Source organism: Jaculus jaculus, chromosome 2 (genome assembly GCF_020740685.1).
Source record: "Jaculus jaculus isolate mJacJac1 chromosome 2, mJacJac1.mat.Y.cur, whole genome shotgun sequence".
Lineage (NCBI taxonomy): Eukaryota > Metazoa > Chordata > Mammalia > Rodentia > Dipodidae > Jaculus > Jaculus jaculus.
Genome location: NC_059103.1, coordinates 74907683 through 74924721, shown reverse-complemented (window position 1 = coordinate 74924721; position 17039 = coordinate 74907683). Strand labels below are relative to the sequence as shown.

Below are 17039 nucleotides of genomic sequence, written 5' to 3'. Positions count from 1 at the left end.
TGGCAACTTAAATATTAATAACTGTGTTTCTGACATAAACTGGTCCAATAAAACCTCTAATTGGTCACTTTACTGCTCATCCAAGTTCATTCCATAGGTGGCATGTTTCTTTTCTTGGCTGAGAGTGAATACTGAATATATCATTTACTTCCAGGAGTATGTATGTAAGGCTATTCTCATAAATAGAAAGTGCTCTTATGAACATAACTGGCTTATTCCACTTTATAAGTTCTTATTTGAAGAAAAGCAAATGGAAAATAAGATGAAAATTTTTTGTTTTCATAGGAGAGAAGAATTAGAGTTTCCATGAGCTTGGCAGGAATTTTGCAACAAGAAGAGGTTGACTTTGCCTTGGCACCCACCTTTAATCTCAGAGTCAGAAGGAAATATTTGATTGAGGATGTTTTGAATCAGCTAAGTCAAGTTGAAAATGAAGACTTGAGGAGGGAGTTATGGGTAAAGTATCATTCTCATTTAATGTCCCAGTGGGGAAAAGGAAAACAAAAGGAGGGAACAAAGAACCTTAAAACAAGGAAATGATTTCTGATTGCCATAAACAAAGGTGGTCTGTTTGGGACTTTCTCTAATTATCTAGCCACATTTGACTTTCAGGTGGTAGCTGTGGTACTTACTGAGTATAGGTAGGCTAAAGCAATGAGTATAGTGGTTCTCTCTCACAAACACACAACCCACCCCCAAGTAGGTGGCTAATCCAGTAGTAGCCCTGTATGGCCTCATCTTTCCCAAGGCCTCTCCCAGCCTGGCTAGTTACTGTAGTAAGGGTGTCAGTGAGAGGATTGGCACAGAGAGTTAAGATTTATTTCTGCTGATAGAAGTACTCAATTGCTTTGTGAAAGAAGAAATTTGTTCTTTACTTACTGAGTTTTTAGGGGGATAAAAATGTTATATTTTTGTGCTGAACATTTAGAGAAGAAATGGCTTAAGTATACTATATAATCTTTCTAGTAGACTGGGATGCCTTTCTGTGTCAAGAACCGTCACCAGTTCTTTGTACATTTCAGCAATGCTTTGGGTTAGGTGCTAGTTTTCCCCCATTTTACTGCTGGGATAACCAAAGTTAAGGTAGCCTATGTGAATCAGTGGTAAGTATCAGAGCAAATACTTGGATTCAACCAACAGGTCCTGATGCCCCACCTTAAGAGAACCTGGGTTACCATTTTTCCATTTTAAATTCAGGTAACACTGAGCTGACTTTGTGGGTTTATTTTTTTGTTGTTGTTGTTGGTGGTGGTGGTTGTTTTTTTGTTGTTGTTTTGTTTTGTTTTTTTAGCTTTGAACCATTTCACATGGGCTGTTCCATTTAATCTTTTGAATGAGTATGTGGGAAAACTGAGGGCTTGTGAGACTAGCAGCTTGTCCTCAGTGAGGGGGACAGTAAGGATTTGACACTTCATTTTACTGCAGAGATTGAAATGTCCTACTGAAGCTTAAAACTTAAAACTTTGGGGAATGGGAGAGGCAAGCACCCAAATAAAGAAACTAGGTAAAGAAGCTTTTGGGGTTGCTAGCAAAATATATGGGTGAAATGTTGAGCAGGCCTTTGGAAACAAATCAATCAGGAGAAAAATATAATGAATATGAAGATTCGACACCTGCAAGTAATAACTGAAGTTTAAAAAGAAAAGGCATCTGGGAGAAAATGGAGAAAACTTACCAGGATAGAATAGCCAGCAGGAATAAAAGTAATCAAAACCATAACTGGGTTTCATAAAAGAAAGTAAGAGAAAAGGAAGTTAGGCATGCACTCAGGAGGATCCCTGTGAGTTCAAGGCGAGCCTTGGACTACAGAATGAGTTTCAGGTCAGACTGGGCTAAAGTGAGACCCTACCTTGTGGAGGGGGCAAGAAGCTGAGCATAGCATTGTATACCTGTAAAACCAGCACTTGGGAGGAAAGAGACTTACAGGATCAGGAATTCAAGGTCATCCATGGCTAGCTACATAGTAAATTTGAGGTTAAAATGGCTACATGAGCACTTGTTTTTAAAAAAGAAAGGAAGGAGGGGTTGGGAGAAATGGCTCAGCCACTAAAGGCACTTGGCTTACAAAGCCTGACAGTCTTGAGTTTGATTCCCCAGTACCCCATAAAGCCAGATGCACAAAGGGGCACATGCATCTGGAGATTGTTTGCAGTGGCTAGAGGCCCTGGTGTGCCTATGCATTTCATTCTCATGCTCTCTCCTTGCAAATAAATATTTCAGTCCTAGTAAAATACTTTAGTAAAATAGTAAAATATTTTTTTAATTAGTAAAATATTTTTTAAAAAGAAAATAAGGTGAGAAAAAGAAAAGGGTTATACCCCCAAGAAGCTACAGTGTATTGGCAAAATCGGGGGATAAAGATGTGAAAAAAGTCATTGGAATTGGGATTAACAGGTTTCAGTCCTCTGGGACCATTTAAATAGAAAAGGGAGTGTGGAGTTGCTCTGCATTCCTGAAGCTGGGTGTCCTAGAGTAGGAGGCAGCTCATTGCTTATTGTCTGCATTGAAGACGGTGGGCTGGAATTAATTTTTTCCTAATTTTATTTTATTATTTTACTTTTCTTTTTTTGTTTGTTTTGTCAGGGTTGGGTCTTAACCACCCTGAGACTACACAGTGAATTCCAGGTCAGCCTGGGCTAGAGTGAGACCCGACCTCAGAAAAACAAAAGAAAAGATACCAGTTGAGATCAGTTGAGTGATTAACAAACCATAGGTTCTGGGGTGGGACAGCCACAGCATTAAATCTAGAGTGTACCACAGCATACTGAGTAAACCTCGGAAAGTTCTTTAAATTCTCAAGCTTCATCAGCCTCATAAAATTAATGGTGACATTGTTTATAATAAGTAAAGTGTTACCTGCCAAAATCTTGTATTACCTGTAATAACATGAAAGGATGGTTTTCTATATCGCAGTATGAGCTCTGAAAGTAATGAGGTATTTTGTTCTGATTTCTTCAGGTTTCATTTAGTGGAGAAAATGGATATAACAAGGGTGGAGTGAGGGCAGAGTTCTTCTACTGTCTGTTTGAAGAGATGGCCAAGCCAGAATACGAGATGTTCACATATCCTGAAGAGGCTTCCTGTATGTGGTTTCCTATCAGGGTAAATCTTTCTTTTTTTGCTTATGGGCTATGTACCATAGAAAATTGGGTTGTCTAGACTGTTTAATACTAGGAGAGAAGGTCCTTGATACAACAGATGGTCTTCAGTTTTATTTATTTGAGGGAGGGGAGTTTGTTTGTTTGTTTTGTTTTGTTTTTGTTTTCGAGATACAGCCTCACTGTAGCCTAGGCTAGCCTGGAACTCATCTGTAGTCCTAGGCTGGCCTCATACTCACTGCATTTCTTTAACTTCTGCCTGCCAAGTGCTGGGATTAAAGGCCTGAGGCATGCCCAGCTGATAATCAACTTTAATAAGGAAAAAATAATCACTTTTGTTTAAAATGGAGTTCCTGGGCTTGAGAGATGGCTTAGCAGTTAAAGTACTTGTCTGCAAAGCCTAAGAGCCCATGTTCAACTCTCCAGATCCCATGTTACCCAGATGCATAAAGGTGAGGCAAGTACAAGGTTGCCCATGCCCACTAGGGGCAAAAGCATCTGGAGTTCAGATGCAGTGGCTAAGGCCCTAGCATACCAGTTTTCTCTCTCTCACTCAAAAAGTAAATAAGTAAAAATAAATGGAGTCCCTGGGGCTGGAGAGATGTCTCAGCAGTTAAAGGCACTTGCCTGTAAAGGGCCTAAAGGCCTGGGTTCATTTCCCCAACGTCCACATAAAGCCAGATACACAAAGCAGCCCATGTGTCTGGAGTTCATTTGCAGTGGCACTAGGTCCTGACGTGCCCATCCTCATTCTCTGTTCTTGAAAATAAGTTAAAATAAAGTAAAATGGAGTTTTTTATTCCTAGGTTCCCATGTCTGTCCACATGAGAACTTAAGCAGTATATAGTTTGTTTGTTTTTTATTTTTTTTAATTTATTTATTTGAGAGTGACAGACACAGAGAGAAAGACAGATAGAGGGAGAGAGAGAGTGGGCGCGCCAGGGCTTCCAGCCACTGCAAACGAACTCCAGACGCGTGCGCCCCCTTGTGCATCTGGCTAACGTGGGACCTGGGGAACTGAGCCTCGACCCGGGGTCCTTAGGCTTCACAGGCAAGCGCTTAACCGCTAAGCCATCTCTCCAGCCCAGTATATAGTTTTTGACCATTTACATAATGTACATCTGAAAATGAGCCCTTTCTCAAACATTCATCCTTTGTTTCTATTGCTTTTCAATGGATTTGAAGACAATGGCATTGGAAAGAAATAAAACTAGTTTAGAGGCTGGAGAGATTGCTTAGTGGTTAAGGCACTTTCCAGCAAAGCAAAAGGATCCAGATTTGATTCCCCAGTACCCACATAAGTCAGGTACACAAGGTGGTACATGAGTCTGGAGTTCATTTGTAATGGCTAGAGGCCCTGGCATGCCCATTTTTCTCTGTATACCCCCCCCAAATAAGTAAATGAAAATTTAGAAAAACTAGTTTTAAGGACGGGGAAGATGGTTGAGTGATTAAAACACTTGCTTCAAGCAAAGTCATCCTAAATTCAGTTCTCCAGCTACCTATGTAAAGCCAGATGGGTATTCATTTGTAGTGACAAAAGACCCTAGCACAAGATACACACACATATGCAAATAAATGAAAAACAAAATTATTTGTTAGTTTTACAATGCAAGGTATTAAGCTTAGGACCTCGTACATGCTGGGAAGCACTATACCACTGAGCTACATCTAAACATCAAATCAAAACTTTATTTAAAAACTAGTTTATTGGACTGAAGAGATGGTTTAGCAATTAAGGTGCTTGCCTGCAAAGCTTAAGGACTCAGGTTCAACTCTAGAGCCCATGTAATCCAGATGCACAAAGTAACGCAAGTGCACAAGGGGCCACAAACATCTGGAGTTCGATTGAAGTGGCTGAAGGTTCAGCGTGTCAGTTTCTGTCAAACGTTAAAAAGAAAACAAAGGCAGTCTGATGGGCAAAAACAGTTTATATGGGGATGGGGAGTCTCTCTTTTAATTTAATTAATTTATTTATTTATTTATTTGAGAGAGAGAGACAAAGAGAATGGGTGTGCTGGGGCCTCCAGCCACTGCAGATGAACTCCAGACACATGCACCACCTTATGCATCTGGCTTATGTGTGCCCTAGGAAATCAAACCTGGGTCCTTCGGCTTTGCAGGCAAGCACCTTAACTGCTAAGTCATCCCTCCAGCCCATCTCTCTTTTTCTGTCTCTCACTCTCTCTCCACTCACAAATTTATTTAAATACATTTTCTTTAAAACTTGTTTATAAGGATTACTGAACCTGGTACATTCTTCGTTCCTATTATATTTACAGTAATGAAAACCATGACAAGAAATTAAAATTTAGGGGGCAGAAAGAATGTCAGAGCCACATGTTGGGTCATGATATGCAGATACATTTATCTTACCCATAACTGTGGGCTAACTCTAATGCATGACCCATATACCTCAACAAGGAGGGGCCATGGAGAGGGGTTAGGTCACTAATGAGCCTAATAATGGTACCAAGCTGACTGTATTTGCTGAATACAAAACTAAAATGAAAAAAAAAAAAAAAGAACTTAAAATTTGTTTAATACAAATCTAAACTCTATCTCAGGAGTTGTTTTTTTTTAATTGGCAAATTGATCTTGTGAAAGAAGAAAATGAAATTTACTTTATAAAATATTCCATTAAGTCAGATAGGGGTAGGATCATCCCCACAAGTTTGAGACCAGCCTGGACTAGAGTGAGATGTTGCCTTGAAAAAAAAGGGGTGGAGAGATACCTGCAGAGCCTAGCCATGATTCCCCAGTGCCCAACATAGAGCCAGATTCATGGAGTAGCGCATGCATCTGGTGTTCATTTGCAGTGGCTGGAGGCCCTGGTACACCCATTCTGTCTCTTCTCTGCTTGCAAATAAATAAAAATATTTTTTAAAAACTATTTAAAACAATTTTAATCCATTGTAGTAATGAAAATTCATAATACTTTTTAACATTTTTCTCTTTTTAGCCTAAGTTTGAGGAGAAGAGATACTTCTTTTTTGGGGTTCTATGTGGACTTGCCCTCTTTAACTGCAATGTTGTCAACATCCCTTTTCCCCTGGCACTCTTTAAGAAGCTTTTGGGCCAAATGCCATCACTGGAAGACTTAATAGAACTCAGTCCTATTTTGGGGAAGTAAGTAAACACAGTTCCTTTTTTAAGCCTTTATCTAAGGTATTATTTGATAGTTTAAAAAAGTTTTAGCTCTTAGCTAAAAATTGTAAGATAATAGTCTATGTTTTAAATTCTCTAAGAAGACTTGTTTTCATAACTTGTTTTCAGTATTCAAAATAATCTTAGAAGTTTTTCATGTAGCAGCTGTCAGGGTCACAGCATGTTATACCATAGTGCAAATTATGCTAGTAGCATTTATATTCAAACTTGTTTCTTTTGATGTTTGTTCTGGTTTTTGGGGTTGCTTTTTTTTTTTTTTTTTTAGGTTTTCCGAGGTAAGGTCTCAGGGTGGCCTTGAACTCATAGCAATCCTCCTACTTCTGCCTCCTGAGTGCTGGGATTAAAGGCATATGCCACCATGCCCAGCTTCTTTTGATGTTTTTTATTGTTGTTGTTGTTTTTGGTTTTGGTTTTTCAAGGCAGGGTCTCACACTGGTCCAGGCTCTTTTGATGTTTTTGAGGTATGGTCTTGCTCTGGCCCAGGCTGACCTGGAATTCACTCTGTAGTCTTAGGCTGGCCTTGCACTCCTACCTTTGCCTCCTAAGTGCTGGGATTAAAGGGCATGTGCCACCATGCCATGCCCAGTCAAAGTTGTTTCTTGGTTATCACCTTTAAAGTAGAATCATTCTGAGAAGCTGGGCATGGTGGCACACACCTTTAATTAATCCCAGTACTAGGGAGGCAGAGGTAGGAAGAATCATTGTAAGTTTGAGGCCACCCTGAAACTACAGAGTGAATTCTAGGTCAGTCTCAGGCAAGAGTGAGAACCTGTCTGGGGGGGGGGGGACTATCAGCACTAGGGAGATAGCTCCCAGGGTAAAAGCACTTGCTATGTAACATGAGGTCCTGAGTTAGATCTCCAGTACCCAAAGAGAAAAGCCAGGCATTTCCCATGCATGTTTGTAGTCCCAGTGCTGAGTGGGGTGGAGACGAAGTTGCTAAGAGTTCATTGGTCAGCCGGTCTACCCAAAAAGAGGGAGAAGGGAGAAAATCAAAAGAAACAAGCTATTGCTGTTATCTGGAGGAAACCATAGTAACAATCTGGACCTGGTAGTGCATCCTTGAAATCCCAGAACTTGTGAGGGAGAAACAAGAGGATCACCATGTGTTTTGAAGTTTATCTAACAAGTCCAGGCCAGCCAGGACTATATCATGGAACCCTGTGTCTAAAATAGAAAAGGGGCCGGGCATGGTGGTGCACGCCTTTAATCCCAGCACTTGGGAGACAGAGGTAGGAGGATCCCTAGAGTTCGAGGCCACCCTGAAACTACAGAATGAATTCCAGGTCAGCCTGAGCTAAGTGAGACCCTACCTCCAAAAACAAAACAAAATAAAATAAACTAGAAAAGGGGGCTAGAGACATGGCTCTCAGTGGTTAAGATGCTTGATGGCAAAGCCAAAGGACCCAGGTTTGATTCCCCAGGACCCACGTAAAGCCAGATGTACAAGGAGGCACATGAGTCTGGAGACATGTCTCTGGAGTTGGTGTTTGCAGTGGCTGGATGCCCTGGCCTGCCCATTCTCTTGTGTTCTCACTCTCTCTCTCTCAAATAAATGAATAAAATATTTAAGCCAGGCATGGTGGCACACGCCTTTAATCCCAGCACTCAGAAGGCACAGGTAGGAGTATCGCCATGAGTTTGAGTCCACCCTGAGACTACATAGTTAATTCCAGGACAGCCTGAGCTAGAGTGAAACCCTACCTCAAAAAAAAAATAATAATAATAAATAAAAGAGAAAAGGGAGGGGCTGCAGAGATGGCTCATGGGATAAAGTACTTATAAGGGCTGGAGATATGGCTTGGTGATTGAGGTGCTTGACTGAAAAGCCTAACAATCCAAGCTTGATTCCCCAGTGCCCATGTAAAGCCAGATGCACAACGTGGTGCATGCATCTTAGTGTTGGTTCATAGCTGCTAGAGGCCCTGGTGCACACATTCATTCTCACTTTCTGTCTTCTGATTCTGTCTGCTTGCAAATAAATAAATAATCAGGCTGGAGAGATGGCATAGCCGTTAGGTGTTTGCCTGCAAAGCCAAAGAACCAAGGTTCAATTCCCCAAGACTCACATAAGCCAAGATGCACAAGATAACTCATGCGCGCGCGTGCTCTCTCCCTCTCTCTCTCTCTCTCTCTCTCTCTCTCTCTCTCTCAAATAAAATAAGTTAAATTTTTATTCTTTTGGGGGGGGGGTTTCAAGGTAGGGTCTCAGTCTATCCCAGGCTGACCTAAAATTCACTATAGAGTCTCAGGGTGGCCTCAAACTCATGGCAATCCTCCCACCTCTGCCTCCCGAGTGCTAGGATTAAAGGCATGCGCCACCACGCCTGGCTCTTAAATTTTTATTTTTATTTGAGGGGGAAAAAGAGGGAGATAGAGAGAATGGGCATGCCAGGGCCTTCAGCTATTGCAAACTCCAGATGCATGCACCACCATGTTCATCTGGCTTATGTGGGTCCTGGGGAATCAATCCGAGGTCCTTTGGCTTTGCAGGCAAGTGCCTTAACCACTGAGCCATCTCTCTAGCCCAAAAATAAGTGCTTATAAGCATGGGGACAGAGATAGGAGAATCTCTAGAGCTTGCTGGCTAGCAAGCTGAATCAGTGAGTTCTAGGTTTAGGTTTAGCAAAAGACTTTCTCAGAGAATAAAGTAAAGTATAGCTGAAGAAGACACCCAAAATTGGCCAGTGGCCTCCACATGCACATGCATGCATGCGCATCACACACACACACACACACACACACACACACACACACACACACAAAGAAAAAGGTCATGTATAAAGAAACATACATCCAAAAGGATTAATATCCTTCCTGTATACAGCATTCCTGCTCCTTTTTAAGAAAAATAAAAGTCCAAGAGGCAAACCAATGGAAGTAATAGAATTGGCTCATAAAAGCAGGGCATGATAGCACACTCCTTTAATCCCAACATTTGGGAAGGTAGAATGATCGCTATAAATTCAAGGCCACCCTGAGACTACACAGTGAATTGCAGGTCAGCTGAGCTAGAATGAGACCCTACCTTGAAAAATAAAAAAAAAGAAAGAAAATAGATGGCTTATAAGTAAAAACATCTCAATCTCATTAGTGCTTCTGTAACACATTAAAGTGAAGGTTAAGGCTGAGGAGATGACTCAGTGGTCAAAGGCTTTTGCCTACAATGCCTACAATACCTGCTGGCCCTGGTTTGAGGTTTAATTCTCAGTACACACATAAAGCCAGATACACAAAGTGGTATATGAATATGGATTTGCCTGATAAGTCCATTCTTCTCCCTTTCCTTCTCACAGATAAAAATATTTTAGGGGATGGAGAGATGGCTTAGCGATTATAGCACTTGCTTGGAAAGCCTAATTACCCTAGTTCAAACCTCCAGTCCCCATGTAAGGCCAGATGCACTAAGTAGTAAATGTGTCTGGAGTTCATGTGCAGGGGCACATGGCGCATCCTACATGTGCGCGCACGCACGCGTGCGCGCGCACACACACATACACACACACAGTTTCTCTCTCAATAAATAAGAATAAATAAAAATAAGAGGTTAACTTATGCTTCAAATTGAAATACCGATTTCTGAGTAGTGTTGACAAGGGCTTGAGAAGAGAGCTGCAAATCAGAAAGGGAGCCTTCAGGCAAAATTGCTAACAGCTCATGCTTTTAGTTGAATTCTGGCCCTCTTTAGGTAATCAGTGCACATGGAAATGGGTACTGTCAGCTATGCCTAACCTTCTGCCTTGAGAATAGCTATGTGTTTGACATGTATTTTAGATAGCTGAATTTTATTAGTTACTTTTTTCATTCCTATGACCAAATAACCTGACAAGAAACAACTTAAGGGGAAAGGGCTTGTTTAGGCTCACAGCTTGAGGGGATACAGTCCATCACGGCAAGGAAGGCATGGCAAAATTCACATCTCAACAGTCTGGTCCATGGCATGATGCTGCCAACATTCAGGGAGGTTCTTCCTCAATTACTGGTCTGAAAATTCCTCAGAGGTGTGCCTTACTAATGCCCTTGGCTTTTCTTAATACCATCAAGTTGACTATCACAATATGGAGTGTCTGATTTCTTTTATCAACAAAAAAAAAATTTTAGGGGGCTGGAGGGGATGGCTTAGCAGTTAAGGTGTTTGCTTGCAAAGCCAAAGAACCCAGGTCCCCAGGACCCACGTTAACCAGATGCACAAGGGGGCACATGCATTTGTAGTTTGCTTGCAGTGGCTAGAGGCCCTGTGTACCCATTTGCTCTCTCTCTTTCACTCTCCCTCTGATTCTCTGTCAAATAAATAAATGTATTTTTTTAGGAGTTTGCAAGCACTTCTGGATGATGAAGGTAGTGACTTTGGAGAAGTACTTTACATCCACTTTAATGTGAGTAGTAATAAAAAAAAAGTAATAAATCAGTTTTAGTTTTGATTAATGCTTTACATACTTAACAAAGTATCTCACCTTCTTAAAAACAGTACATTTCTGAATGATACTAATAAAGAGGAGCAGTTTTTTTTCTTTTTGTAATGAGTTTGATGCAACAGTTAAACTTATTTGTTTGTGTGTTTTTCCAAGATAAGAGTCTCTCTGTAGCCCAGGATAACCTGGAACTCACTCTGTAGTTCCAGGCTGGCCTTGAATTCATGGTGATCCTCCTCTCTCTCCCTCCCACAAGTGCTAGGATTAGTAGGTGTGCCCCATTATCCTAGCAAAAGTGTGTTTCTGTTGTTGTTGTTAATAATACTGTTCAAAATTATCTTAGAAGTGTTACCTAAATTTATTTGTGTTTACAGATACACTGGGACAAAAGTGATACAGAATTAATTCCTAATGGAAATTGTATAGTTGTTGACCAGACTAACAAGTAGGTACAAAGGAAAGAAATATTGGGTTTATATATTTCTACCTATTTCAATGAGCCTCAGAAACCTCTTGCAAATTTCTTACAACTTTGTAATGTCTTAGTCAATTATAAGTAAAGTGAAGAAGCTGGTATTTATTGTATGAATGTGTATAGACATGTCTATTACAGACTTTCTGTTATAATGGATGGCAATCGCTTTCTCAGAGAAGAGTTTCTTGTTCTTCTTGTCTAAAATGATTTCCAACCCCTTGTGCTGTTTTTGAATTTATTTTCCTATCCTTCAGTGTTCCCTCCTTCATAATGAGGATCTTAATCTTATGCTTCATCACTGTGTCGGATACCTAGAATAATCTGTCTGTAGGCCTGTCCAGTACTTAGCAGGCCCATTGTGCAGATGTTACTGTGGTATCTTTACTTCCAAGAACCCATAAGGGGCCACTTAAAACCATAATTTGGGATTATAAAACATGCCCTAGATAGCTGATCAAATGGCAACAATATCTGTAATGAGTATTCTAACCTACTTCAAATCTTTTTCTTTGATTTGTTAATCCTTTTTACTTTATGCTGAAGTGTAATACAGAAAATTGCACAAATCATAAACTTTGTGCTTCATTGTAGAAATCTTATGACATCTTCCCATTCTCTAACTTATAAAAAGAATATGAATTTTTGGAATTTTCATTTTAGTGATTTTTTTTGAGGTAGGTCTCACTCTAGCTCAGGGTGGCCTTCAACTCACTGTGCTCCTCCTACCTCAGCCTCCTCCTGAGTGCTGAGATTAAAGGCGTGTGCCACCATGCCTGCAATTTTTTTTTAAGATTGTTTTTTCATGAAATGTTTCATATTGTCACTTACTTCTGAACCATTCATCACACTTATTTTAATTTTTTCATTTTTGCATTAGTATATGTTAATTGTACAGAGTAATGGGTGTGGGAGGGTGTCATCAGGCTTTTCTGCTGTTCTGTTTCTTTTCATGGTATTCTTGGTCATTTGATTAGATGCTAGGCATTTGGTATAAAAATTTTAAAACTGCCTTTAATCACAGCACTTGAGAAGCAGAGGTAGGAGGATCACCGTGAGTTCAAGGCCACCCTGAGAATACAGAGTGAATTCCAGGTCAGCCTGAGCTAGAGTGAAACCCTACCTTAAAAAATAAAAAAAGAAAAAATTTAAAAATCACTAAAGATCCTGAATGATGCTTTCTGCAAAAGGGGTACTAGGAGTGAGGAGGATCATTTATCTCCATCTACTGAAGAATGCAGTTGAAACAGAGTTGCAGCCTTTAAAGCTACCCTGATTCACCTTCACACATCAAGTGGGGGTCTCCTTCAGGACTCGCAGTACTTACTAGGCTCCCTTTCCCTTAGTGAACCTTCATAGTTTCCTTAGCATCACAAGACTATTACACTGTGCTGTTTTTTATCTGCTTTCTGATTATCTTCTTTGCCTCTTCCTGAAAATTTTAGGAAATCTGTGGAGTGCGGAGCTCCCTGCCTTTTAGTTCTGGTTTAGTGACCCCTATACTTCATTTTCTACCAGCCATATTAACTTACTGAAACTTCTACTGGCTTCTCCAGCTGTTTCAGTAATGATGTTTGGTCTTCTTTCCTCTTCATCGGGAATGGGGAAATGGGGCTGGAGAAATGGTTTAGCAGTTAAGTACTTGCCTATGAAGCCTAACAATCCCAGTTCAAGGCTCGATTCCCCAGGACCCAGGTTAGCCAGATGCACAAGGGGGCGCATGCGTCTGGAGTTCATTTGCAGAGGCTGGAGGCCCTGGCGCGCCCATTCTCTCCCTCCCTCTCTCTCTCCCCCTCCCTTCCTCCCTCTTTCTCTCTCTGTCTGTTGCTCTCAAATAAGTAAATAAATAAAAAGAATGGGCAAATGTTCCAAAACAGAAAGTAGCAAGCAAATGCTAGGCTACCCTCAGTGAGCTTCCCTTCTCATTATAGTATTGGCTTCTTGAGTTTGAGCTCAGATTTGAAAGCTTTGAGGCAGCGGTGCTTCTCTGTTGTAGCTAGCACTTCCACCTCCTCTAGTGACAGCATCTGTCTGCCACAAGCTACTTCACCCTAGCTGGAAATAGAAATTACATCATCATTTGTGTTTAAACATCAACAGTCGTTGTTCATCATCACAAATTGAAGTAATTCATAAGAACATAAAATATAAAAAGAAAATATACTCCGTTTCCCAGACCTGCTCTCCAGAGACTAACTCCTAGCTTTGTTTGTTATTCCAAGCTTTTCTTTTCCTTTTGGGAGGTCAGTTTTGAGGTAGGGTCTTGCTCTAACCCAGGCTGACCTGGAATTCACTATGGAGTCTCAGGGTGGCCTCAAACTCATGGCAATCCTCCTACCTCTGCTTCCGGAGTGCTGGGATAAAAGCTGTGTGCCAGTATGCCTGGCTTATCACCCAATTTTTTATGTTATCTCATTAATGGAAATATTTTTGTTGTTTTACAAAAGGAAAGACTATGTTTCTAAGTGTGTTGATTATATCTTCAACATCTCTGTAAAGACGGTTTATGATGAATTTGAAAGAGGATTTTATAAAGTGTGTAACAAGGAGATTATAGAATTTTTTCATCCTGAGGAGCTGAAACACGTGATTATTGGAAATACGGATTATGACTGGGAAACCTTTGAAAAGGTACGTCGTCATAAAGGCTAAGTTGATTAACTTCAGTTTCTCTTTCCTGTTTTTTGAATGACTTTTCTTTTTTGTATATTCTTTAGAGTGCAATTTATGAACAAGGATACCACAGTTCACATCCCACTATAGTTATGTTTTGGGAGGCTTTACACAAATTGACTCTAGAGGACAAGAAAAAGTTTCTCAGTAAGTATTATATCAAGAAGTAGATCTGGGGCTGGAGGGATGGCTTAGCAATTAGGGTGCTCCTCTGCAACGTCAATGGACCAAGGTTCAGTTCCTTAGGATGACCCACATAAGCCAGATGCACAAGGTGATACATGCATCTGAAGTTTGTTAGCAGCAACTGGAGGCCCTGGTGGGCCCATTCTCAATACCCCCCCCCCCGTCAAATAAATAAAAATAAAATTTTTTTAAGTAGAAAATCTCCCTCTCTCTCTCTCTCTCTCTCTTCTCTTTTTCCCTCCCTCCCTCCCTCTCTCTCTCTCTCTCTCTCTCTCTCTCTCTCTGTCAAATAAATAAAAATTAAAAAAAAATTTAAGTAGAAAATCTGCAATGTTGGGTCTTTTGGAAGGGATTAAAATTTTTATTTAGGCCGGGCGTGGTAGCACACACCATTAGTCCCAGCACTGAGGAGGGAGAGGTAGGAGGATTGTGAATTGGAGACCACCCTGAGATTACATAGAGAATTCCAGGTCAGCCTCAGCTAGAGCAAAACCCTACCTCAAAAAAAGAAAAAAAAAAAAACAAGAAAGGAAAAAGGATAGTAGGGCATGCTTTTAACCCCAGCACTTGGGAAGCAGAGGTAGGAAAGATTACAGTGAGTTCAAGATCAGTCTGAGACTACATAATGAATTCCAGGTCAGCCTGGGCTAGAGTGAGACCCAACCTCAAAAAAAAAAAAAGGAAGAAAAATCATTCAGGTATCATAGTCACTGCTAATACAATTCTGTGCCACCATCAAAAATCATGTGTGAATAGAATTTTAATTCGTTCTATTTGTTTATTTGAGAGAGGGACAGGGAGTATGAGTACACCAGGGCCTCTTTCCACTGCAAACAAACACCAGATGCATGTATCATTTTGTGCATCTGGCTTTACATGGGTGGCTGGGAATTCAAACCCAGGCCGTCAGGTTTTGCAAGCAAGTGTCTTTACCCACTGAGCCATCTCTCCCGCACCGCATATAGGTGATCTTTCCCCTAAGACTTCAGCTTTGCTTACTCCTTTAAACTTTTTCTTCTTCATCAGCCTAGATATTGAGCCTTCTTTCTGTAGTCCTTGTCATCACTGATTTCTCCTTGGATTTGCTCAAATATTTTATTTGAATGATTCTTGCTATTGCCACGTCGTCATTGCTATGTTTATTATTACTACACATAGCTATTCTGCTTGAATTTGCAAGTCAATTTTAATTCACTTCATACTTTATATTTTATTTGTTTACTTATTTGAAGAAAGGATTTTATACAGTGTGTAACAAGGAAATTATAGAATTTTTTCATCCTGAGGAACTGAAACAGCCCCTTCATTTGTCTTTTTCTATATAAGAATCTCATATGGTAGTCCCCTCTACTCTGTCCACAATTTCACTTAGCCTGCAGTAACCCACAGTCCAATCATGTTAAATGGCAATTCCATGAAATATGTTTCATAAGTTTTAAGCTGTGTGCCATCCTACTCTGTCCCAGCAAAGATGTGAGTCATCTTTATGTAACATATCCATGCTATATGCATTACCTACTCATGGTAGCTGCTTAGCTGTTTCACTTTCTCAGACTGACCAATGAGATATCAGAGAGCTTTTAGTTAAATAGCCCTATTTTATTTTGTTGTTGTTGCTGTTTGTTTTTTTTTTTTTGGGGGGGGGTTTCAAGGTAGGGCCTCACCCTAGGCTAGGCTGACCTGGAATTCACTCTGTATTCTCAGGGTGACCTTGAACTCACAGTGATCCTCCTACCTCTGCCTCCCGAGTGCTAGGATTAAACCACGCCTGGCCCTATTTTATTTAATAATGGCACCAAGGTGCATGAGTAGTGATGCTGGCAATTTCAGTACACTTATAAGAAGCTATGAAGGTGCTGCTCTGAAGTAAAAAGCTAGATGTTTATAATGTCTGTATAGGAAAACATTTATTGTATGTTGAGTTTGGTACCATCCACATTTTGGGGCAGTCAATGGAGTCTTGTACCATACACCAGTGATAAAGGGGCCTACTATATTTGCAACCAGACTTTTTAAGCTGCCTGAGGGCAGTGACTGTTGGGTTTTGCCTGAGCATGGTTCCCAGTGTGCTGCATATATAGGATTTGGCAATAGGCCCTTCATAAACTGAACAGATTTTCTCTGTTGAGAAGTTTTAGTGTTTGTAGAAAATATATCATCCAGCTGGGTATGGTGGCACATGCCTTTAATCCCAGCACTCGGGAGGCAGAGTTTGAATGATTGCCATGAGTTCAAGGCCACCTTGAGATGACAGAATTAATTCCAGGTCAGCTTGGACCAGAGTGAGACCCTACCTCGAAAAACCAAAAAAAAAGAAAATATATCATCCAACTTTACTCTTCGTTTCAGTGTTTCTTACAGGAACTGACAGATTGCAAATGGGAGATTTAAAGAAAATGCAAATAACCTTTTGCTGTCCTGAGAATGTGAATGAAAAAGATCCAATAAGAGCACAGACATGCTTCAGTATTCTCTACCTCCCTAAGTATTCTACACCAGAAAGAGTGGAAGAAGCACTTCAGGTAGCCATAAACAACAGCAGAGGATTTGGCTAACCCAACATCATAGTCTTTATTTTTGTTGAAAACATTTTCATAAATAAAGTTAACATGGCAGTCCTGTTCATTATTCAGTGTACTGACCTGTTTGTTCTTTGAAAACTACTACTGCATTGAAAATACATCAGTTATGAAATATACTAGGCTGACACAAATAATTGTCTGATTTGGCCTAAACAGGGACTCTTTCCTAAGTAGAAATTCCCTATGTGGTAGGGGTAGCATTATGCCCAGTTACAAAGCCGTGTATTTCCCAGCCTTCCTTGAAGGTAAGGACTGATAGCAATGATTTGTGAAAATTACTGGGAGAAGTTCTGGGAAGGCTTTTTAAAGAACCCTTTCAACTGACAGGGACTTGTTTCATTGTCCCATGCTGGAGTCTAGGCATGGCAGCTTACACTTGAATATCTGTCCTCAGACACCAGGAATGGGCCCAGAAGATAACATCTTGCCCTAAAAATACTTTCTTTTT

The 17039-nt window shown here is 40.5% G+C and overlaps 1 protein-coding gene across 1 annotated transcript in view; it reads left to right on the top strand.

Annotated features, from left to right (window-relative positions):
* Nucleotides 1-16634, top strand: part of LOC101616763 (E3 ISG15--protein ligase HERC5) — a 53853-nt gene extending 37219 nt beyond the window's left edge. Inside the window, exons 16-23 of the mRNA XM_045143515.1 lie at nt 286-456; nt 2959-3102; nt 6061-6227; nt 10576-10642; nt 11053-11123; nt 13598-13781; nt 13868-13970; nt 16359-16634. Of these exons, the coding sequence (XP_044999450.1) occupies nt 286-456; nt 2959-3102; nt 6061-6227; nt 10576-10642; nt 11053-11123; nt 13598-13781; nt 13868-13970; nt 16359-16564 (1113 nt within the window). The 3' untranslated portion in view covers nt 16565-16634. The remainder of the gene's footprint in view (nt 1-285; nt 457-2958; nt 3103-6060; nt 6228-10575; nt 10643-11052; nt 11124-13597; nt 13782-13867; nt 13971-16358) is intronic.
* Nucleotides 16635-17039: the final 405 nt, after the last annotated feature.